The 25,488-nt window shown below is 49.8% G+C and overlaps 1 protein-coding gene across 12 annotated transcripts in view; it reads right to left on the bottom strand.

Moving 5' to 3' along the window:
• The window catches only part of Osbpl10 (oxysterol binding protein-like 10), a 260,005-nt gene that overhangs the window by 11,396 nt on the left and 223,121 nt on the right, over positions 1-25,488 (bottom strand). For 9 of the 12 annotated variants that reach the window (XM_017596141.3, XM_063265640.1, NM_001427692.1 and 6 more), the window contains 2 exons: positions 11,817-11,966; positions 3,839-4,319 (listed from right to left, as the gene is read on the bottom strand). In XM_017596141.3, coding sequence (XP_017451630.1) covers positions 3,839-4,319; positions 11,817-11,966 — 631 coding nt within the window. Of the gene's footprint in view, positions 1-3,838; positions 4,320-11,816; positions 11,967-17,865; positions 18,891-25,488 lie in introns of those variants that run through there. The other 3 variants (XM_063265649.1, XM_063265648.1, XM_063265647.1) reach the window with 2 other exon arrangements.

The following is a 25,488-nucleotide window of genomic DNA, read 5'->3' as shown; positions in this document are numbered from 1 at the left end:
AAACCCAACAACAAGAACAGCTAAAGAACATGTATCCTGTAGAGAATTTAGAATAAGTAATAAAATCAAATAGAATGACCTGAATACCATTTTTTTTCTATGTATCATGTGTGTGCATGTGTGGATGTGGCGAGGATGGGGTTGGGAGTGTGGTAACCAGAACTTGTGGGAGTCCATTTCTTCCACCCCGTGAGCCAATTAGCCTCTGGTTTTCAGGGCTGCCTCTAGCCTATTGAGTCATCTCGCTGGCCCTGACTTTTGTTTTTCAATGAAGATAGAGTGAATTGCTCTGCTTCTAGCTACAGACCCAAGTCACTGCAAACATAAACCTCCCTCTGCGGCCTTCACATCCACTGAGCTTCCCACTAGGCCACGCAGCTGTGGAGACCTGCCCTTGGGCTTCTTGCCCAAGGTGGCACTCTGGCCTGCATCTGGGGAGAAGGCTGGGTGCAGGAGGAGGGGCCTGACTGAGGTTTGAGAACAGGCCCATAAGGAATGTCTGACCTCACTCCTCCTCCAGGACAGGCCGAGGCAGCCCTGGCTGTACCCTGGTAAGGACTTGAAGGTACCTGGGCCAGGCACCATTCTGCCCTTGCTTAGTCTCCCTCACATGGTCCTGAAACTGGGACATTAAGAACCTTCTGGAAGTGTCTCCGATTCTGAATTCCCATCCAGAACAGAAAGTTGGATGCTTAAGAAGTCCTCAGCACGGGAGATCACACAGGCTGCCTTCCACATACGGCTTCTTCAATACTCTGCCCACATCCTGCTTGAAGAGATCCTGCACTCAGACAACCACAGACAAAGGCTATTCCAGGCCACCTGTGACCTCCAGGCCCGGACACCAGAAGTCATATCTTCTTAGAGATGACTAGCATGTCCTACAGCTGCCTACCCTCCCATCCTTCTGTGGTGGCCTCTCTGCCTCTGCTAAAGCCTCCACACCCCTCTCTCCCTGTGGGAGGACAGCAGGGCCAGGGTTCTTAGGGCAAACTCCTTGGCCTTTACATGACATAATTTTACCTGGGCCAGGGATTCCCCTGGCAGCGTGTAAGCTCTCCACAGGAGCGCCACACTTAACCAGCAATGACCCTATCTATATTCTGCCTCCATTCCATCTCTACTCAGTTTGGAGCTACACACCCTTCTGGTTGCTCACAGCAAAAACCTCAACGAGGGCCAGCAAGGTAGTGCAGCAAAAGTACCTGCAGATAACAGGAGAACCTGAGTTCAACTGTGGGTCCTACACGCTTAGAAAGCTGACTCCTTTCATATATTCACTAACTGCGCCATGCAGATGAAAAAAATATATATTCATACATATATACATACATATATACACATACATATATACACACATATACATATATACATACACACACATATATGAAATTCAGGGCCAGCCTCGGCTACGCAGTGAGGACGAGGAGCAGAGTCACTTTCAATAATATTGAACCCTCTCTCAGCAAACACACCCCTCCCTGATAAAAATTATAAACTGAGATAAAACCTGCCTCAGTGACCCTCGCTCTCACGGTCACCCCCTCAGAACTCCCTACCTCAGAACACAACTGGACTGTTAACAGGTTAGACATTAATGGTCCCCTAAAGACTCATGGCTGTGATGACCTGATTTCAATCCCCTGGATCCACATGGAGGATAGAGAGAACTGATTCCTGACAGGATGAACTCCGACCTGCACATGTGCATTAGATAATTCACATAATTAATTACATGTAATTATAAGTTTTAAAAGTTAAATGGCAATAAACCATGCTGTTGGCCTATACATAAAGTAGCCTATTCCTTTCCCTACAATTTTGTTTCCTTTTTCAAGACAGAATTTTTCTGTGTAGCCTTGGCTGTCCCAGAATTCATTTTGTAGACCAGGCTGGCCTCGAACTCAGAGATTTGCCTGCTTCTGTCTCCCAAGTTCTGGGACTAAAATGTATACTACCATTCATACCTACACCTTTTTAAGACTCTCACAACACTGTCAACACTATAAACACCTCTTATAGTCTAGAAGGGAATGACCCCAGAGGCTCATTTATTTAAATGCTTGATCCTAGCTGGTGGACTGTTTAGGAAGGATTAGGAGGTGTGGCCTTGGAAGACGAGGTGTGTCTCTGGGGGATTGGGCTCTGAGGTACCAAAAGCCTGGTCTAGCCTTCGACTTTCAGATCAGATGTGAGCTCTCAACTACGGCTCCATCACCATGCCTGCCTGCCTGCCCACCCACTGCCATGCTCCCGCCATGATCATGGCTTCGCCCTCTGAAATAAGTGAGCCCCCAATGAAATGCTTCTTTTTATAAGTTACCTTGGTCATTAGGTCTCTTCATGGTAACAGAACAGTGACTAAGACACCTAACAGGGTACTCCAGGTGTTACCCCCCACCTCATTACCAGAAAGAGAAAAGGGGGGATGTTTTAGTAACCTTCATGATGTAACTAGGTAAGTCAATCACACACACACACACACACACACACACACACACACACACACACACACACACACACGGGGGGGGGGGGCGCCTGTTGCTAAGGTGTTTGAAGCCATCTCCCAGAGAGCTGACGCCCATGTGTTGGAATGGCACCTCTTTTTCTATTTTCTTCCTTTCCCCATACTTAAATCAATGTTTTAAACGTCTTACTAAAGTCCAGTCCTGCTTAGTACTGGGTGGACCTGAAATTCTTTTCCTCAAAGAAGTCAAGAATCCTGGTTCCACCCAAGTAGAGGTCTGGGAAAGCGTTCCTCAGGCTGCTGCTGGTGGCTCGGAGCTCTGGCCCACACCTAACTCAGTCTCAGAGAGACTTACTCACAGGCAGCTTACCCTGCCCCTCCTGGGCCACGCCCTGTCTCCTACCTTCTCTACACAGAACGCAGCTGACCCCCTCTTGTTTATTCCCCAGACACAGAAATGGAGGCTGCTTTGCACAGCTACAGGGAATGTGGGGGTTTCTTTCTCACTTATTCAAGTATCCGTAGGTCCTAAGATAGTGCCAAGCACCTGTAAGTGCCCAGCCAGCGAGCTCTACCAACACTAGAGCTTTGAGATGGCTCGGCAGGCAAAGGTGCTTGCCGCCAAAGCTATAGAATCCACTTGGCGGAAAGACGGAACGGAACCACTTCCTGCAAGCTGTCTCTCCTGCTCTCTCCCTCCTTCCCTTCCCCTTTCCTCCATACTTCTGGCTATATATACATATATAGAATACATACACATTGTCTCTCTCTGTGTGTGTGTGTGTGTGTGTGTGTGTGTGTGTGTATAATTTTTAAAGAAAACTTAAATGCTCACAATAAAAATATCCTTCAATGACAGGGTCTTAAAAGGATTCTCGAGAAGCCAATAGGCTGAAAGTAAAATTCTGTGGGGTTTTTTTTTGTTTGTTTGTTTGTTTGTTTGTTTACTTTCCTTTTCTAGGACGGGAGTTGTAGTCTCAGATCTGTGACTAAAAGGGAGTTAAATAGCTGTGATGAGACACCTTGACCTAACAGGGATGGAGGGTTTCTCCACACAATGAACAAAGCTCTTCCTGGTCACACATCTAGGGCCGGCCTTAACACCCATGGACCATCAGAAGATGGAAGATTCTAGAAGGCAGAGTGTGCAAACCACACTGTGTGTGACGAGACAGGTGAGCAAGGAGCCGTGACCCATCCCTGCCATCTTCACTTGGGACCACTGGGAAATCAGCCAACCTGGTCCATCACCCACCCCTCTTTCCCATCCTCCCACCCCCATTTACAATAAAATCCATGCACAAAAGCAACCGTTGCTCATCTCGCTGCAAAGGGCGGTGGGTAAGCCTCCAATTCGCTAAGGTGGCTTACCTTCCCCTATCATAGAGACCCCCACGGACATGCCCATGAACTTGCTTTTGGTCCATACGTGAGTGTTGACACACAGTCTCTTCTCCTTGCACTCACAGTAGAAGCAGGAGATGGGCGGATGATGGGATACCTGCTCAGCCACAAACCTGAGCTTATAGCTTTTAGAAGGGTCATCGGCCATCGGATGCTCGTGACAACTAATGGGAGGGTGGGGGGAAGTCCACTTCGACTTGACTCTGTCCTTGGGAACCTCCCAGGAGCAGTGAAAGGTCTCGCCGATGATGGGGTTGTAGGGCTTCTTGGCCAGGGTGCCTTTGCGCCCCTCATGGAAGGCCGTAAGATAATACTCCACGAAGCTAATGACTCTCTCCTCTGGCGTCGCCCCGGCAGTGATGGCCAGCAGCAGGTCAGGGTGTGCCATAAAGTCTGCATACATCTCCAGCAAGGACCGCTTCTCCAGAATGAATGTGGGGAGCACCACCTGCACCAGGGACACAAGGCAACAGGGCTTGTGAGAGCCAGTGGGAGGGGCTGCAGCCAGGGCTTGTGAGAGCCGGTGGGAGGGGCTGCAGCCACTGCAGAGTAAGATCTAGAGGCCCAAGCCGGAGCATGAGGCCCTTGATGGAAATTCCTGCATCAGTGACAAGCCAAAAGGGTTAGGTCAACCCAGGTTTGTGTGTCGTGTTGGTCCCAGAAGCCAGGCAGACCAAGAGTGTCTAAGTGGGGACAGTATCGGAGTGGTGTGTGTAGCCATCGCAATCCTGGCAGAGGCTAGCGATGAGGCACATTTGCTAGCAAATGTCACAGAGGCGCCCAGGGGGAGAGGAATGGCATAGGTACATGTGGAGTTGCTATGCCAGGCGGAGCCTTAGGAAACCAGGATGTGAGGAGGAGGAGGAGGAGGAGGAGGAGGAGGAGGAGGACCGAAGTCACATGACCATCTGAAAGGAGATGGCTGGGGCAGCCGCTGGTCTGTTACCCAAGGCGCACGCACAAAGGGAAAGCAGGTTGGTCCAAAGGGAATCCAAGACTCTAGGCCTGCACAACCCCAACCCGATGACCAGGTCATCTAAAGCAAACAGGTCATCTGAGCTGGGGATGCCAAGACAGTGACACCTCCCACTGTTCTCACAAAATAACTGTGTCAGGCCTCAGGGCCCACCCACTGAGCTGCAAAGCAGTGCTTTCTCTAGCCTGGACTAGCTTGAGAGAGTTGAGAGAACATGGAAGGGAAGGGGGCCCTTGGCATGGAGAGTGGCTAAAGCCTCTTGATGGCTGAGGATTAAGACTCCAAGGACACAGTTCCCACAAGCTGCGGAGTACGCTGTCAGCCAGCACAGAGGCTAAGGGCTCAGCACGAGGCTTCACTCCAGTCCCAGGTATTTATTGGGATCCTCACGAGCACAATTATGACTACTAACTTTGTTGATGGTGAGGGTGAAACTTCTTACATCCCTGGAATCTGAACTTTTACCTTGTTAGTTGTAATCCTGCCTGCCTTGCCTCAACCTGCTCCTACACTCCTTAACTTCCTCATGGTGAGAGGGCTCAGCTAGGCAGGTTAAGGCAGGAACTGTCAAGCCTGTCTCCCTGAGTTCAATCTCCAAGTCCTACATGGTAGAAGGCAAGAGCTGACTCCCAAAAGTTGTTCTTTGGTTTTACACATGCAGTGGCCATGCAAAAATAAATAAACATGATAATCTTTTCATCACAAAGTCTGAGCTATGTTCCCATTATGAGAGAAAGAATGGGTGACTCTTTGCAAAGCCCACACCCACTATCTCAGTCACGCTTACCTCTCTCTCTCCGAGAGCCTCTCGTTCTTTCAAACCCTACTGCTCAAAATCTATATTAAAATCTAGCCATAAACTCTCCATCAATCTGCTCCATGATGGCTCATCGTGGAATTCCTTTCTGTGGCTCCCAATTTGAGGCCCCTTAAGAGATTGAGGAGCCTCTCCTCAGGATGCTACCTACATGAGCTTGGAGCCTCTCTCTTTGCCACTGACAGCCTTGCCTGGCTCCTTCCCCCATGGACTCGTGGGGTTTCAAAGCTGGCAGGCCACCAAGGGTATACAATAACCTGAATATCACCTAGGTTTACAGTTCTGTAACTATAGCTCTATGCCAGGTTTCCCTTTAAAAGAAAAAACAAGTTGGTTTTATGTTTAATTATGTGTCTGCATGTGTGCACACGTGAGTGCAGGTGTCTGTGGAAGCCAGCAAAGGGCATCAGATCCCCTGGGATAGGCATTCTAAGGGGCTATGAGCCACTAGGGTGCAGGGAAGGGAATCTGCAAGACCAGCCTCTGCTCTTCGCAGCTGAGCCATCTATCCAGCCCTGCACACTGGGCTTTCTTTAAAAAAAAAAAAAAAACACGCTCTTGCAAGTGATTTGGATACAAAAGAAAAGATGTCCAGGAGAGAAAAAGCAGGCAGATGTGTCTTCAAAGTGTAGTGGTTTCTCGTAGGAAATCAGAGGAAGCTAACCCCACCAGGGATGCACGGTTTAGCAGACAGCTCTTAATATCATTTATCTGTCATTAAAAGCCGTGTAAAAAGCAGCAGCAAGATATAAAATCAAGCACGGAACACAATCCAAGTAAATCCATTCAAAGCCTCAGAATGTTAACTTGTCTCTAGATGATAAAGGGCTGATTTGCATTTTTGTATCTATCTGCTATCCAGGCAAACGCAGGAAGAAGAAAATCATCAATGACAACTAAGTCAAGGCAGATTTCCCAATGCTCTTTCAGCCACGACTCCACCAAACTGAGAGTCCAGCTGTCCAAGGACGTCTCTGGCCAGGCATGCACTCTATGCTCAGCCTTGGGAGAGCCCCTTCCTCACGGTCTGTGTGTCTGCAGAGTCAGGTGACAACATCTGCTGAGCTCTGTGGGACCAGGCTGTGCCACCCTCCCATTGAACAAGCAGGTAAGACCACTTGAGCAAATGTCCCAACAGTCCTTTCTCCCCGGCCCTCCTGAATCACTCGGGGGCTCTGAAATGATTGAATCCTCCTTGTCAATTTGAATTAATTTAAGATCATCCAGCAGACACACACCTCTAGATACCCCACCTTGTAGACCAGATACTCTTTGAGGGAGTTTCTAAAAACATTCAACAGAAAAGGGGAGATTCTCCCTGCATGCTAAGTGGCACCATTCCGCGGGCTCAGGTCTGAGACTGAACCACAGTGAGGACTGGAGTTGAGGGCCAGCATTCATCTCTCTCAGCGTCCTGCCTGATGTGGCCAGCTGCCTCATCCTGCCTTCCCCACAGTGACATGTGGTGTCCCTTTTAAACCGTGAGCCCGGATTTCCTAGGTTCTTTCTTCTCAGGTGTGGATCACAGCCCTGAGGGGGCAACACATCTGGGCATTAGAGCCGTAGGTTTTAGCAGCTGGAACCCTCATGGAGGTGAGTGGAGGAGAAATGGGAGCAGCCATGAGTGACACAGAGAGCCACACAGGGACACTCTGGCCCAGGGAGCGGTGCCATCTCAGTGACCCAGTCTAAGTCATCCCTCACAGACATGCTCAGAAGCTGTCTCTGGGTGTCTCAGGTCTGTCAGGCTGACAGTTCCTAACTATCATACTTGATGATTAGGGTTCACGGCCATCACGAGGTCCAGCCGACCAGGTTTGTGTCCTGTCAGATGACTCCGCCGTGGCTCTCCTCTCTCACCTTCTGCTGGGGTACCGCTAGGACTTGAGAAGCTCACCACCAGACTGTCTCCAAAACCTGCCCAGAGCATTCCTGCCAAGACTTTTCACTACAACTGATCTCCCGTCTGATCTCATTCCCTTCTCCCACTCAGCCTTCTTGGGGTGGAAGCTCGTCTTTCTTTTCTCTTCTCCGTGTGTGTGTGCGTGTGTGCGTGTGTGCGTGTGTGTGTGTGTGTGTGTGTGTGTGTGTGTGTGTGTGTGTGTGTCTGTGTGTCTGTGTGTTTCTAAACAAGTCAGTTCATCAAGTGCTTCTTAGGGGATGGACACCAGAGATATGGAGCCAAGAAGTGCATGAGCCCTAATTGGGCTGTCTGCCTCTGACGGGATGAGTGACGGCCCAGCGATTCGTACTGACCGGCCTTCAAGCAGTCGGGCTGCAGATTTATGGAGCTGTCGATAAAGATGGCCTTCCCCCCATTAACATAATTAAGACAGTGAACTACTTTGGGGGAAGTTATAAGGAGAGAAAGAGAGAAAGAAGAGAGAAAGAGAGAAAGAGAGAGAGAAAGGAAGAAAGAAAGAAAGAAAGAAAGAAAGAAAGAAAGAAAGAAAGAAAGAAAGAAAGAAAGAAAGAAAGAAGGCCTGTGCTGGGGATTCAGAGGACAATTAATTACGCCGAGGGTTTCGCTGATTGAGGAGTAGCTGCTTCCTAGTTTGGGCCTTAGAAATCTGATGTGGGTGATCACATAGCCAGGAGGGCAGAGGACAGGCAGAAAGAGTGACAGTCCCCCCCCCCCCCCCGGCAGGGAGCACACCAGACTCCTGTGAGAGATGCTGGGAACAGGTGCATTTTTCCCTCAAATACCCATCAGTCCAAAACCTCAGGGGCCAGCCACCTGATGCTCTATTTTCAGACTGGAGAGAACGCCCAGTGTGACCCCAAGAAGTGAAGGGGCCTGGGGCTACCAGGGTTCATGTGGGATAATGGGCAAGTACTTTTTCCTTTTCTCCCCTCCCCCCTCTTTTCATTTTTTGTATGTGTATTTTGTATATATGTGCAAATGCACATATGTATATGAGTGATGTGCACATATGTGCGTGTGCATGTGGAAGCCAGGGGACAACTTTGGGAACCATTCCTTCAGTACCAGCCATCTGGCATTCTGAGACAGGGTCTCTCACTAGAACTGACCAACTAAGCTAGGTCGCCTGGTTTGCAACCCCAGGGATCTACCTCTGCCTTCTTAGCACCGGAAATATATGTACACACATACATGCATGCATACATACATGCATACATACATACACACATACACACACCTGTATATTTATTTATATATAGCACATAAATACATATGTACATATATGTGGGGATGGGGGTGCCATCCTCCCAGTCTCTCCCTGTTTCATTACTTACCCAACAGAGCTGATTAGATTTCCTTAAGGAAATTCCTACCCACTTCTTATGGTGCCTGGGCTATTACAAAAATCACTCAACATAGTATTTTGTTAGATGGGAAGAGTTTGAAATTAATTTTCCATTCTCCTTCCAAGTAACCCACTGGGCATTAGATAAAGGCAATGTCTGCAGTTTCAGGATTAGACCATGGCTCTGGAAATGCAATCATAAGCTAATAAAATAATAATGCAAACTTCACAGTCCAGACATGAGCCCTACACAGCGCCTCCTGGGTGGTCAGCCGACCATCAGCTCCCATCGGGCTTCTGGGCCGTTCCATGTTGGGACCTGAGCAATTTCAGTTTCTCGGTCCCTTCTATCATCCTATCCACAATTCCAGCCCTGAATTCTGCAAACCATTGTAAAGGCGCGATCCTCCATGAGAACGTTTTGCACTGTGACCCAGCAGAACAGAACTGACATCCAAGTGTGCTACCATACTCCGATATTTTCTGTCGTAGTTCATGTCTTAAAAACGACTCTGTCTGACCCACTGAATTGGTTTTACAACCCACTGGTAGGTTGAGACGCGCAATTTGGAAACACGAGGATTTTAGATGGCGCTCGGGGACCTTGCCACCTACACGCCCTCAGCATTAACTGGGGCGTCACCTCAGGGTCTCATGTGATCATCAAAGACAGGCGGCTATTTAAAAAGCCAAGCATCTTCAACAGATCTGTTCAGCAAGAAGCTGAGATTAGAGCAGGAACACAGTGTGCTAAGCAGGCCTTACTCAATGGCAGAGAGGCAGGGTTAGCCATGCGCTGCGGGAGAAGGAACTTGGGAGGCTGAGTGTGGGCCCCGTTTAAAGTAGCAGTCACCCAGGATGCCAAGCACCTATACTGAAACCCCTGGGAGCATTTCAAGGCAACTTTCTGAGCTGGGGAGGTAGTTTACCTAGCGTACACAAAGCCCTGGGTTCGATTCCCCATTAACTGCATCCACCAGGAATGGTGACACACTCCTGTAATCCCCACCCTCAGGACTTAGAGGTGAGAGTATCAGAAATCCAAAGTTACCCTTGGCTATACAGTGAATCCAAGGTCAGGCCCTTGTTTATATGTGGCAAATTCAAGGGCAGCCTGGGCTACAGTGAGGCCCAGTCTTAAGTAAAAGCCCTTGGTTTTAAGAAAAGAAGGCTTATGTTCACAGTGCCCTGGCTGATCTTCCCAGTGGGATGGTACCCTGTGCTGGCTGCCCTGTCTCTCTGTTCATTTTCCTTCAGCCACACCACAGAGCCCAGCAACACACTGAGGCATTTTACAGAGGTGAGAATGAGACACAACCACTCAGTGTCTAGCTTTAGGCAAGGCCCTCTGCATACCACCTCCCATCCCTATGACCCCACCCCACCCCAAGAGTAGCACTATGATCCTTACATAAGCCAAACCTGTAAGCCAGACTCTCCCATCACCTCTCCGTGCCCCTTGACTCCAGGCAACATTCAGTTCACTTGGAGAGCTGCCTTCCCGCTTGCCTTCAGACTGAGGTGACAGCTGTGGTGAGGGGTGAGGTGTCAAGAGGACATGCGTGGCTGGGGACACTGGGCTTCCTAGATGCACTCAGGAAGAACTCTGGGTGCCTGCAGGGCCATGACTCTCTTTGCCCACCTATGGGTTTGGGGTCACCAACAAAGTCTCCCACCCCTTACAGACTTGTGAAGGTTAATGGCGGCCTTCAGAAGGCCTCAAGGCCAGGCAGACACTTTTTCCTTCTGGGTTTCTCTCCATGGCTGTGATGTCACAATGACCTCTGACCTCTGCAGGCTACTCCAGTGTCTAGGACACTGCCCTGGAGAGCAAGCAGCAAGCACACAGTAGGTCTGGGGAGCCAAATGAGGGCTCTGTATTCTGAATGAGAAGTCATCTAAAATGGCTTTCCTAGATGGAGGTGGTGGTGCACACCCACAGCCAGAGCCGTGGGACTCATGACAGGAGCGTGGCTTGAGCCCAGGATGTAAGAGTGGACTTGATAATACGCATCAAAGTCCTCTCTCAAGAGAACCAGGAAGACAGAAAGAAGGGAGAGAGACAAAGAAAGGCCAGAAGTGGTGGCATTCACTACAGTCCCAGGAGGTGGAGGAAGTAGGATAGTCACGAGTTCAAGGCCAACCTTGGCTACAAACAGGAGTATAAGCTCAGCCTGGGCTACATGGAACTCCCTCTCTCTCATATGGGGCTGTGATGTGGTTTGAGATGTCTATGTGTGCGGTATATAAACATGTATGTGCCTGTATATGACATGAGAAGTACCTGTGTTTTAGTGCATATGAGATGTGTGTGTGGTATGAGGGGTGTGTGTGTGTGTGTGTGTGTGTGTGTGTGTGTGTGTGTGTGTGTGTGTGTGTGTTGAGGTATGAGGTATCTGAGGTATCTGTGTGTCCTTTCCGGATATTTGTAAAATATCCTCCCTAAAACTGCATGCTGGCTTTCCTAGTCTGGGTTCCCACCTCGCCACAGCGAGAGAACAGGGAGCAGAGAAGTCTGCAGCCAGAGAGGGCAGCAGCCCGTCAGCCCCATCAGCCCCATCAGCCAGGCCCGTCAGCCCCATCAGCCCCATCAGCCAGGCCCGTCAGCCCCATCAGCCCCATCAGCCTCGTCAGCCCCATCAGCCCCATCAGCCCCATCAGCCTCGTCAGCCCCATCAGCCCCATCAGCCCCATCAGCCAGGCCCCTCAGCCCCCTCAGCCCCATCAGCCAGGCCCCTCAGCCCCATCAGCCAGCCCCCTCAGCCCCATCAGCCAGGCCCCTCAGCCCCATCAGCCAGGCCCGCCAGCCCCGTCAGCCCCATCAGCCAGGCCCGTCAGCCCCCTCAGCCCCATCAGCCAGGCCCCTCAGCCCCATCAGCCTACCTTGGTTAAGTCCATGCCCAGCTTGAGCTGTGAGATAAGGTGGAGGATTACACTGTGCTGGTCCTCCACGGTGCCCGGCTCCACCTCTCCCTTGTCCTCGTGATCACTCTGTTCTTCCTCAGACAAAACCAGTTCAGGGCCTGAGTCTGGCTGAAATAAAACCATTCAAAGTCATCATCTGGTCCCTCAGGAGTGGGAAGCGCAGTCCAATGGGGTGTTCAAACCTCTGGCTTAACGGTGACCACGCAAAGCCAGAGCTGTCCCTGGCCGTGTCTCTGTAAGGCGATCCTGCTGGCCGGGCAGAGGCTGAGCCTCTGGGGGGTCAGCCCCTGTGCTGCGGTCACTGCACCTCCCTTACGACCCACCCCAACCCACCCCACTTCAGGGCTTAGGCCTCCTGTGCTGGGAGGGCTGTCCGTGATTTTGAAAATAGACAATAATCATGAGTGCTTTTTAATAAGCCATCACCTGTGTCCATGGCTACTGTACACGTGTATGCAGAAAGCATAGCGATACATATGACTGCTTCAAGCATATTTTTGTGATTAAAAATGATCGTGTGTGTGTGTGTGATGTGCCACAGCACAGGTGTGGCAATCAGAAGACAATTTGCAAGAGTCAGTTTTTTCACTTCTACCATGTGTGATCTGGGACTAGAACTCAGGTCGGCAGGCTTGGAGGCAAGCGCCTTCACCCACTGAGCCTTCCCATTAACTCTTGATTTCCAAATATTAATTTATTTATTAATTTTGGTGACTTAATTGCAGGGCTGTGAAGGGAACTTTGTGGACGACAGCCCTCTGTCACAATGTCAAAGGCTGGATGGCCCTGCCAACTTGCACAGTACACATATGTGACCCCTGGCCCAATCTTCCCCACTGCCAGACACAGCCTATGGACTTACATATCCTGTACACTTTATGTGTAATGCATTTTTTTAAATATTTATCAATAAAAGTGGAGTCCCCTTAGAATTTTAAAACTGCTTTATTTCTGGAAATTTTTACTCTGAGACAGTTTCCACTCAAATCGATAAGGGTCACCCTGTCAGGTTAAAGAACTCTCGGAACTGGCATGAAGAGATTAAAAAAAACGAAGCTGTAGGAAGCATGCTGAAACTTCACAGCAAAGGGGGAAGGCCATACTGGCCTCTGTCCCAGTCTTCTTGGCAGCGCTGATTGGCTAACTCGGTCATTGAGTTCCTCATATGGCACAGAAAATCATCAAGACAACACTGTACAAGGCGGGGATCTGTGGGCATCTCTGACAAGTTGCCTTTCTAGGGTGCAACTGCCAAGAGCTTTGCTCTGCATCATCTCTGGGGTTCCACCAACCTGTTCCACCAGCCCACATTTTCAAGGCCCCTCCTTAAATGCCACAAGCAAACATTCTAGGTTTCTATCCAACGATGAACAACAGAGCAGGCATGGCAAGCTTACCATCAAAAAGTAGAAGGACTCAGAGACATGAAATATGAAAAGACACAAATCTGCTCACGTGACCTTGCAAAAACCAATGATTTATTAGTCTCGTTAGACAGAGCATCTTACATTTAAATACGCTCCTAGTGTACACAGGGCACCAGTGATCAATGGGCTGCGGCTGTCCAGGCAAACACACATGTATGTGCTGGCTGCCCCCACCACCACCACCCGATCCACGTGCTCCAGAGGGAACCCTGGTGCTCCTTCCCAGTTGGACTAGATATTTTCAAATTTCAGTTAAACAGAATTTGCTATTGACAACTTCCAGGTGGTCCTTCATTTCCTCTAAGGAAGGCGGGGGATGTTCCTGTGACACCCGGGGTTAAGTCCTACCACGCCCTGTTCTTCAGGGCTCTCCTCATTTGTGTTACAGGGCATCTCTGACAAGTTGCTTTGCTAGAATGTTCAGGAGTAACCAAGGATCTATCCCATGTTAGCCAAGAATGCTCAGAGGGAGCAGCCGGAGTGGAGGCTGCTGAGATTTTACAAGGGGCGGTTGGAAGAGGTGGGTGGGATCCTAGTCTATAGCTGGAGGCCCCAAGCTTGCTTTCCGTTCCCTCCAGCTTTGCCTACCTGACCCCTGCTTCCTGTCTGGTGTGACTGGCTACCCAGGATGTGGCACTAGGAGTCTGAACAGAGAGCCCTGAGGTTCATGGGCCACGCCCCCTTCCATCACCTCTCTCTGCCTTTTCACTCTCTCGCTTCCGGGTTCCAGGCCAGTGTCCCATGGGTGCTGTGCTCCCTGTGAGCTCCCAATTCCAACCTGACACTGCTGAAGTCACTTACCCAGGGCCTGCATCCCTCCCACTGTCAAGGGAAATACGGTACTCACTCTGGAGTGCCCAGGGAGCAGTCATCTCCCTACTTGTGCCAAGTCCCCAGGGCAGGTGGGAGAAGGGAACGGCTGGGTATCTTGCTTTGGGAGGAAAAGAATTGAAATCGATGAAACGGGGTCAACGAAGATGGCTGTGTAGTCGCTGAACCATCTGATCCCAGACACTCTCAAAACCCGCAGACTGAACACACCGTGGCTCAGTGTGGGAAGCCTTTGTGCTGGGCCAACCCTGGCCCTGTGCTGTCTGAGCTACCTTAAAATCAAATCCAGATTGTTCCAACCTCCCAGTAGCCAGGCGTCTTCTGCAAGAGCCTACCTACCATTCAATGGTACTGATGCGCAACAGTATTGACCGTATTCGGAACAGTGTTCGTGCAAACACAGGCGTCTCTAGCTCCTCCTGCATCAGCTCCACACTGCAGGCCCCCAGGCAGGATCTGAAGCTACTCAATACATTCACAGTGATGTGCAGTGATGGCAGGAGGGACCGGGATGGACTTATCCCAGGTCAGAACTCTAGGTGAGGAGGAGGCCCAGGGAAACACGGGGGTGACCTCCTTTCACTGGCACAGAGGCTTAGCAAACGTTGCCCTAACCTCAAACAAGGACCCATCACTATTTGCTGTCTCTTGGAGCTTCTGAGAGCCTGCTCTTTAACAGTAAGAACAGCAGCAACAGGTGTGGACAGAGTAGTAACAGAACGACTGGTAACCAGGCTGATCGGCCGGAGCACGCACACAAGAGCACACACATGACCAGTATTTAACAAAAGAAGTCAGGAGGGTGTGGCCGCTCACACCTATAATCCCAATACTTGGGAGGCTGGGGCAGGAGGATTGCTATGAGTTTAAACCCAGTCCAAGCTACAGAGTGTGACTGCTTCCTCCTCCTTCCTTCCCTCCCTCTTTTCCCCCACACCTCCCTATACCTGATTTCATTCACTAATGTTGGTAGTGACTGTCTCAGAGGGCATGTTGGTTCCACCCACATTGGAACTCAGTCCCTCTGTGTGGGCCAGTATTTGGGGTAGGAGGAGTCGTGGGGACCACTGAGCTGGTTAAGCGATGATGTGAACACCATCTGTCTGTGTCCATGAAGCACTTGCTGCTCACAGACACCACCGGGAATGGAGGCTTTGAAGATCCAGGCTGTGCATGGAGAACAAAGGCTCAAATCTTTCGTCCTGCAGGGCAAGGCCCTGCCGAACAGCTTTCAACATGGATGGCAAAGAGACAGTTGCCCATAACAACTAAGCCAAGGTCGTGGCCTAATTAGTGCAGGGCTTACCTAGCATGCACACAGCCCAGGTTTGACCCCAAGCACCATATCAAAAGCATAAGGCCAACGCTTGGGAGGTAGAGGCAGGAGGATCAGAAGAGCCAAGTCATCCTTAGCAATCCTGAGGGTAGCCTAGGCTACGTGAGACATTAAGGAGAAACAAAATCAAAGACATTGACAACTGTCACTTGATCTCAGTACAGGACTCCATAGCTCATCACAGCCTGTCATCCCCCTGCAGTAACACCTGCTTCCCTTGTGCTTACACCTTCGATCCTCACCCACAAAGCAATAGCAACGAACTCCAAGTGTTTGAAGGGGCACAGCAGTGATTCCCCATCTTGGTGAAAGCGGAAGTCAGAGATGGACTTGGAACACCCAGCCAAGGAGCGAGACACAACCCAAGACGAACTTCCCCCAGAGATCCGTGCAAAGGAGCCAAGCTATAAGAATATACACCAGCTAGACAGTGAAATTGAATTAAAACATGTTTTTAAAGAGAAGTGGGCTTTGGAAAAGTAAGATTTTTAAAGAAATAAAAACAAAAATTATGACTCAATAGTTCTACCAGACATGCACACTGGGGCCCATGGTGCTACGGGTGACTCCAGGGGAAAGACGGGCACAGATCCGATGAATGACAGAGGCAACCAGGGCTTTGGGGACATTCCCTGGTGGTCTATCAGTCCCCACACCAAGACTCCTAAGCGTGTGGGGACTGGGGAGGTAGCTCAATTGGTAAAATGCTTGCCTACTACATACAACGCCCTGAGTTTGACTCCCGATAATGAGCATGGTGGTGTGTGTTGGTAAACCCAGCATTCCTGAGGTGGAGGATCAGTCACAAGTTTAAGGTCATCCTCAGCCTGGAACACAGGAGCCCCTTCAAAAGGGGTGGGAGATGGAGAGACAGCTCAATGGCAAGGCAAGCATAACCCTCAGATACCTGTGATCCCAGCACTGAGAAGGGCAGAGAGAAGAGACTACTAAGACTTGCTGGCCAGTCTAGCAAGAGATAGGAACTTCGGGTTCAGGGAGAGACCCCCCAGTCAAAGGACAATTAAGGTGAATCGTGACAGAGGATGCCTTCCTCTGGCCTCTGTGGATACCCCACACATGCATGTACACCATGCAGCACACATGCACACACACACATACACACACAAACACACATGCACATCCATGCACACCGTGCAGCACATACACATGCACATCAGGCAGCACAAACACACACACACATATACACCATGCAGCACATACATACACACACCATAGAACACACACACATCATGCAGCACAAACACACACACATATATACATGCATGTATACCTTGAAGCACACATAGACACATGTACACACATCATGCAGCACAAACAAAAACACACATACACATATACACCATATAGTACACACACACACACACACATGCACACCATACAGCAAAGTGCATCCCACACACATACACACATATACACATACACACACATATACACATACACATACATATACACATCATGCAGCACATATACATCCATGCACATCATGCAGCACATACATGAACATACACATATACACCATATAGCACATACACATGCATGTACACCATGCACCCCATGCAGACAGACAGACAGACACACACACACACACACACCTGTGCCTAAGCAGTTTTTCTGAAGTAAGACCCCACATACTTCTCGAATTTTCATAGAGTCCATGCCTTTTGGCTGACCTCAGTCCCCAAAGGATCAACAGGGACAGTGAATAAGAGATGGTTCCTAGCAGGAATGGACCAACCAAAGGTAGCTGAACCGTCTGTGGATATGGCCGCCCACACCTTCCCATCCATGAGAGAGCAGTGGGCCTATGAGAGGTCTCCCATCAGCAGCGAAAACTAGAAGACAACAGGCACTCTTCATCTCTGACCATTCTTTAACACAAAGTGAGCTTCAGACAAGGGGTTCTTGTGTGTATGTGAATCTGTCTTAGGCAACACAGAAACGTAACTAACTACAGTTTGGGGGTGGTTTGAGGAAGAGTTTCCAAGTGGTCTCTTCCTCGGATGATGCTTGCTTAGCAACCTTGCCCTTCCCGTATCAGACCTGGCCCTCCATGATGGGGTCTGTGCCACGGATTTGAATGGACCGTTTCCTCCCTGCCTGCCCAGTAGCCTTAGCTCCAGGAATCCAATGAGGCACTGTGGTGGAGAACTATCTGGTTCAGCACCTAGCTTTTCAGGCCGCTGTCTGACAGGGTGCCTCAGTCTGCCAAAGCCATTCATCAGCCCAGGTTGGCCTCAGACTCTCTCTGTGGCCTTCTGATCCTTTCATTTCCACCCCGCCCCTGAGTGCTGGGATCACAGGTGTACCCTACTACACCCGACTCACGGTTTCCTCTGTTCCGATAACATGCTGTCATTGTTGACCTAATTTACAGAATCCACCAAACCAGGGATTTAGTACTTTCGTGACCCGTGATTTTCCAGTCACAGTGTATTTAGCCAAATTACCACACCATTGCATAATCCTCCAGGGTACCCTCACCAAAAGCCGCATCTCCATCCCAAGAACCCCTTCAGACAGCCAAGTGTCACAAAAACCAGTGCAGTGGCATGGGAAGAGAAGCCACCCCACGCCTATGCCAGTCACATCCCTTCTTGCCAGTCATGCAAGATCAGGCCACAACCTAGCCATCATCAACGGGCTCCCTCCTCCTCCATTCCTCAACCGGTCACTTAAATCCCACGAAGAGCAGGTGCAAGCATTCCCTGTCACATGCTCGGGGAAAGCTGAAGACACGGGGTCACAAAGCTTTGTCATATGAAAGCAAAAGAAAGAAAGAAAGAGTCGCTCCTGGTGACCTACTGTCCTCTCCACGCTTAGCACAGGTGAGCTCTGTCTTCTGGAAGAGCCTCTTTGACACTTGGGTCTAGTTCGCCACAAGTAGGCCATGGTTTTTCGGCAGAAGGACTTTCTGTGCAGCAAGAGGAAGGGTGCCTGCTCGAGGCAGGAGCATGCCACAGGCAGGTGTGTCCACTTCAGTTGAGTCTTGCCCGACTGTGGCTCCTTTGCCCTGATGCAGGGCAGCAGTTGAAGGCTCCTGCACATGTACAGCTCTCTGTGGAATCTCTTCCAGAGCCAGACGACTCGCTCGCCTCAGCAGGCACCACTGTATGTAGGGGCTCTTATCCTGCCATGTGGAGGTAGGTTCGGTGACAATGTTCCAGTGACGGAGACCCAGATGGAGAGGCCGGGCTCTAGTGCTGAATGGGTGAGAGGACAGCGTGTCACACAGCAGGCTGGTCCCCACTGCCATCCTGGAGATGCTGGTTTGGGCTGCTTGCTGACGTCACAATCATGGTGCTGCCTTGCAGGGGCTGAGCTGGGTTTCTTGGGCTAACCACACATACACACACATTTACCACACTTGGCTCGCATAGACTGGAAGGAGAGGTGCTCTTCCCAAGCAAAGGGGCCGACCTGCAGAAAGGTTAATTTTCAATAAAACACACCCTGGAAGGCGGGAAGACGGCACTCCTGAGGGGAGGGGCTGGGAGTGGGGGCTGGGGGGGAACATGTAGCATCAGTCAACATAGCCAGGGACAATTATACCAGGAGAGTTCGGCTGTCACTTTAAAAACATGGGGTAAGGGACATTAGTAAGAACTCTTTTTCTCATTTCATGGCTTCTGGGAAACTAGAGTCCAGCCATTTTTACGTTTGAAAGGGGAACCAAAAAGAATTAAGAGTAAAGAAAACCAAAGGAAGGTTAGGTCCCAGCAATACCAGGAGAAGGGGAGGCCAGCGCCCCAGAGCAGTAGAAAGAATGCAGCCAGCATGCAGGAGGCAGGGGCCACAAGGCAAACAGGAGGAGTCTTTAGCACTGGCAACCCCAGGAGAGGAGAAACATGAGGACCCTCACAGGGTGGGAGGGCTTCTGAGTATCAGTGCTGCAAAGGGCTTCCCAACAAACCTTCTTCCGGAGCACAGCCAGTACTGAACTGGCACTGCCTTAACTTAGTCACCTTTTGCATGGCATTTTATTTAAAAGTGTGTGTGCGTGTGTGTATACCTGTGCATGCGTGTGCATGTGCGCACATGTGTGTTCACATGTGTGTGCATGTGTGTACACGTGTGTTTGTGTGCATGTGTGCACATGTGTGTTCACATGTGTGTGTGCATGTGTGTGTACATGTGCATTCGTGTGTGTGCATGTGTGTGTGCATGTGTGTGTGTGTGCACAGGCACACTCATGCAAGCATGAGCTCATACATGCATACACTGACACTGCAGATTGAACATACAGCCTTGTGCTGGTAAGCACCTTTGCCACTGAACTAATTACCGGTCTTTTTCTTTCTTTCTTTCTTTCTTTTTTTTTTTTTTAACTTATTTTGAGGTTGGAAATGTATCTTGGTGATAGGGTGAATTCAGAAGGCCCTGAATTCAATCCCTCACACACACCCTTAGGGGGTGCTAAAGGAAGATGTTCACTTAGCATAGGATACCTCCCCCACCTCAATTTTTCACCCCAATTTCCTGCTGCCCACACTGACCATGGTCCAGAAAAGATTTCCCCAGCCTCAGTTCCCCATTCGTGCAAACAATTGAGAATGAAGTGCTAAGGGGCAGAATGCAGCTGCATTACACTGAACTATTGCCAGTTGTCCCTAAAAGTACAGTGTAACTGCTATTAGCAGGGCACTGACACTCTATTAGGTATTAAAAGTAATTCTGCAGGGGCTGGAGAGATGGCTCAGTGTTTAAGAGCCCAGCTGCTCTTCCAGAGGACCCAGGTTCAATTCCCAGCACCCACATAGTGACTATCAACCATCTTTAACTGCAGTGCCATGGGCTCCGACATGCTCTTCCGGCCTTCACATGCAACACATAGAAGTATGTAGGCAGGACACCCATACACACAAAAACAAACACAAGTCAGTTCCAAAACAAAGTTTGCAAGTAATCCTGCAAAAGGCAGATGGGCTGAAGGATGACACATGCCAAGATTAGGAAATTTTGTATAAGACACTAAAACATCCACAGATTCTGGTGACTATTGGAATCCCAGATACATCCTCAAGGGTTCCGAGAAAGAACCACATTCATTTGTCATGACACTTTATAGACTCTCGTTGTCTAGTGTTGTGGCAATTAGCAATTAAAATCACATTAAATAAATGTGGGGATGTTGTTCCAGAGTAGAGCATTTGCTGAGCCCGTGCAAGGCCTTGGAGTCCATCCCTTGTACCTCAAAATAAAGAGAATTTGGACCTTCAGAGATGGCTCCGTCAGTAAAGTTCTGGCCACAGGACATGAGGATCAGAGTTTGGATCCCCAGAACCCATGATAAAGCTGGGCATGGCAGTGTGTGTGTGACCCCAGCTCTGGGGGGTGGGAGATAGATGTGTCCTGGAGGCTCACTGGCCAGCCCATCTAACTAAAACAGTGGGTTCCGGGCTCAGTGAGGCCACCAGAATAATAATAGAGGAAGACATCCAACATGACTACTGGACTGTACCTACACACGCACTCTCGCACACACACAGACACACACACACACATGCCTGTGCACCCATTTGGTCATACATGCACGCATGCCCATACAGCACACCCACCAACAGGCCCCCACATGTGCACCCATACACATTAAACATGTATACATGCATGTCCATACAACACATACACACACACATACACACACACACACACACACACACACACTTCGATAAGGGCCAGCAGGGTGCCTCCCCAGGTAAAGGCACCCACCGCTAAGCATGACCACCTGATTTACTGCTCAGAGCCCACATGCTGGAAGGGTAAAATCGCCTTCCAGCTGTCCCCTGACCTCCACTCATGTGCCACAGCATGTCCCTTCTGGGCTCTCACACACAAGATAAGGACAATGTAATAAAAATGTTCTTAAAAATAACCAGTTCCGGGGCTGGGGATTTAGCTCAGTGGTAGAGCGCTTACCTAGGAAGCGCAAGGCCCTGGGTTCGGTCCCCAGCTCCGAAAAAAAGACCCAAAAAAAAAAAAAAATAACCAGTTCCAGAGTGGCTTAAGGCCCAAGTGGCCAGCGGCTCTCTCTAGAACAGTGCCTCTCACCCTTCCTAGTGCTGCGACCCTTTTAACACAATTCCTCAGGGTGTGGTGAACCCAGACCATAAATTATTTTCATTGCTGCTTTGTAACTAATTTTTTCTAGTTATGAATCATGATGTAAACACCCGTGCTTTCAGATGGTCTTGGGTGAACCCTGTATAACAGGGTCATTTAACCTCGAAGGGGCCTTGACCTACAGATTGAGAACCACTTGTTTAGAAGGACACACATCTACGTGCCGGCGAGTTGGCATAGGGTTAAGTCTCCCTGATTCATTTCTACTCTGTCCAGCACTCATTTCTCTGCAAGATCAGCTCCCACGTCATGATGCAACCTTAACAACAGGTGAGCCCCACAACTGAGCTATGGGGGAGGGGCACCTCAGGCTGCTGACATGCACGGCCCAATGGTCTTTCTTGGGTCTTAATTTCCTGGCCACATACAGCTTATCAGATATATCAGATGGAGAAGATGGCTGTGATATTAAATCCCGAACACAAAAGGTGATTTCACAAATGCCCCGCCTGAGAAGTAGGCTGGTACGAAATAGTTCAGGAAAGGAAAACTACCCCAAAGGGGCAGGTGCCTCAGAGTTCCCACAGGAACTCTATCACTTAGGATTGGCTCTGTCCTGTGTAACCCTGGGTGCATGGGGCATGGTGCTGTCTCTCTTCAGCCACAGGCAAAATGAGCATGGACTTCTGCCTTGTGTTGGGTGATTCCTTCCAACCCTGCCCACTCGAGTCGCCTTTGTCATTAAGCAGGCACGAGAGACTGGGATTGAAGGCCGGGTATGTGATTCTTTCAGACGCACTCCTGCCAATTGCTAAATTGCCTGGCTTCACCCACAAATCACGAAGCTACGAGCATGGCCACTACAGTGGGCAGGGCCAGGAGCGGGCGCCATGCAAAGTGGAGGACTAGAGTAACAGCAGAAGCTCTACATGGCGGGGAGGGGAGGAACAATCGGTGTGTGGACACCTCCAATCCCACCCCTGCCATCCAGACTCCTGCATCAGTGACAGCCATGCTGGGTGTGACAGCTTCTGGAATCTCAGCATTCAGGAGGCAGAGGCGGAATATTCAAGTCTGTCCTTAGCTATGCCCTGGGCTATAGGAGAGCCTGGGGAGAAAGGAAGGAAGGACTAACAGAAGGACAGACTAAGCCAGGGCCCATGCTCTTTCTTCTGCAAACACAGAGGTGCGGGCTGGAGCACAGAGGTGCAGTGATTGTCTGTGCTCGTCTGAGTTTTTATTCTTCTAAGGGAAGTGGGATTATCTATTCTGTGCCTGGGACTGCAGACAGATCTCAGCACACAATTCTGCGGGGTCTGACAAATGTTATCACTTATATGTAAGTCCGTGTCCGTGATACGAGCCATACTGACATCACTGTGGAACCTCGAACTTTTCACCTTGCAAAACCATCTCCAGATCCAGTGCACCGCAGCCTTGCCCCACCCCCGCCAAGCCTTGCAGATCCTGTGTTAGGAAGAGCAGGGGATTCTCACCTCACACCACAGGCATTGAGGAGCCGAGGATAAAGGCATCGGGCTGTCTAATCCTGGTCCCCTGTAAGAGTGTGACTGAGGTGATAGTCCAAACCTGGTCCCAAGTAACCTTCCAGGACCTGGCTCTGTGCCCCATCCTAAGGCGAGCCAGAAAGAAGCGTTTTCCCATAGGCACACAAGTCAGTAAACTGTTTCTTCAACATTAGGCCAGGTTCTAGAAATTTCACTTGACCCCATAGCAATTGAGGAAAACAATCTTATTAGACAGGGAAGCGTGGGTTGTCTATTCCAGGTGACCAATCTGCTCTGACCTTCTATCCAGGCCTGGCAGGCCCTTCTGCTGGGACTTCCCACCAGACCTTCCCAGTGCAAGGGGAGGGAGGGTGCAAGGAGATACCCAGCAGCCCTCCAACCCACACGATAGTGACGAGATTTACAAGTCACTAAAAGCGGAAGGCATGTACTGTTCTCAGGTCAACGGGGACACAGTCCTGACCAGTGAAACAAGGAAGGATCATAAGGAACCGTTCCTGGAGAACATTCTCCCAGAACATGGTCACCACCAGGAGGGCTGTGTAATACACACTAGGGGTAGCCTGGCCTCAGAGGAGCAAAGTCAAGTGAATGTAAATCCTGCTTCAAGAGGTGGGACCTCCAATGCCTCCTGCAGTAGAGAACTGACCGTGCACCACAGGCACAGGAGACCAAATGCAGGTGACCGTCCATTTCTTAAAGATGGCCGCACTGTAACCAGACAGGTTCCGAGTGTCTTTCCTTCCGTCTTTCCTTCCTCTCCTTTCCGTTCTCTTCCTCCTCCCTTTCTATTTTCCATCTTCTCTCCTTTGCTTTCTTTGTTCTTTGGCTGGTCTGGAACTCACTGTTGTAGTGCAAGCTGGCCTTGAAAACTTTTGGCAAGCCTCCTGCCCTAGTTTCTCATCCATTTTTCCAGAAACATTAACAAACCAAGGAGAAAGCACTGAAGGGGAAATAAACTTCAGAGGAGTGTGTGTGTATGTGCGTGCGTGCGTGCGTGTGTGTGTGTGTGTGTGTGTGTGTGTGTGTGCGCGTGCGTGCATGTTATGAGTCTGTATGTGTTTGTGTATGGTATGTGTGTGTGGTATGTGTATGTGTCTATGTGTGTTGGTGTGTGGTGAGTGTGTCTATGTGTGGTACGTGTGTGTCTGTGTTTGTGTATATGTGTTTGTATGTGTGCCTATGTGTCTGTGTGTGGTATGTGTGTGTCTATATGTATTTGTGTATGGTATGTGTGTGTCTATGTATGGTATATGTGTGTTTGTATGTGGTATGTGTGTGGTATGTGTGTGTCTGTGTGTGGTATGTATTTGTGTGTGGTATGTGTGTGGTGTGTGTGTATGTGATGTGTGTGTGTCTGTGTGTGGTATGTGTGTGTGGTGTGTGTGTGTGCCTGTATGTGGTATGTGTGTGTGGTGTGTGTGTGTGCCTGTATGTGGTATGTGTGTATATGATGTGTGTGTGTGTGTGTGTGTGGTGTGTGTGTGTGTGGTATCTGTGTGTGTGTCTATACGTGGTATGTGTGTATGTGGTGTGTGTGTGTGGATATGTGGTATGTATGTGTGGGGGTGTGGTATGTGTATGTGCACTTATGTCTGTATGTCTGTGTACTTATGCCTGTACATACACACATGTATGTGCTTACCAGTGCCCATACATCACATATGTCAAGTATCTCACGCTCTCAGTCTCCGCCTCTCTTTATGAGGCAGGGCCTCTCACAGTAAACCTAAAGCTCATTTTACAGGCTGGATGCCCCGCCCCCCCCAGGGAGCCACCCGTCCCTGACTTCCCAGGTTACTAGGGCCCTGAGCTGCCACACTCAGCTCTCTGCCTGCATACTAGAACTCTGAACGCAGGTTCCCAGGCTTATACAAGCACTTTGCCCACTGTGCTGTCTCCAGAGCTCCCTAGCTCCAGGGTTTTGCAGAGCAGGGTAGGGGGAGGGAAAAAAAGAAAGAAAAGAAAGCAACCTTAAGCAAAACAACCCCAATAATGGCCATCCTGACTCTAAATTCCGACTCCTGTTCAGTGCTGTTTGTCTTGAACGGCAGGCATTTTCTCTGCTTGTAATTCGCATCATCACATGTGTCTGTTTCTCTAGGTCCCAGTGATGAGGATATTCAGAAGGTTTCTCTGCCATTTATTCAAACGTGAACGGAACAAACAATGGAAGAGAGTAATTACAACGATTCATACTTCTGCATGTTACCTCACTGTCATTAAGCCCAAGCAAGGCCTGCAGGTCCTCTGCTTTAAAAGCTGGCCCGGGCCTGTTCTCTGCTGCTTTGCCCTGCTCTCAAACGCTTCGCTCAGTGAAATTTTCAAGGGGAAAATCTGTGAGGCAGCTCTAATTATCCTCACCAACTCCCCTAAAGTGCAGAGAGATGGCTCAGTGGTTAAGAGCACTAGCAGCTCTTCCAGAGGAC

Source organism: Rattus norvegicus, chromosome 8 (genome assembly GCF_036323735.1).
Source record: "Rattus norvegicus strain BN/NHsdMcwi chromosome 8, GRCr8, whole genome shotgun sequence".
Lineage (NCBI taxonomy): Eukaryota > Metazoa > Chordata > Mammalia > Rodentia > Muridae > Rattus > Rattus norvegicus.
This window is presented reverse-complemented; position numbering and strand designations above follow the sequence as displayed.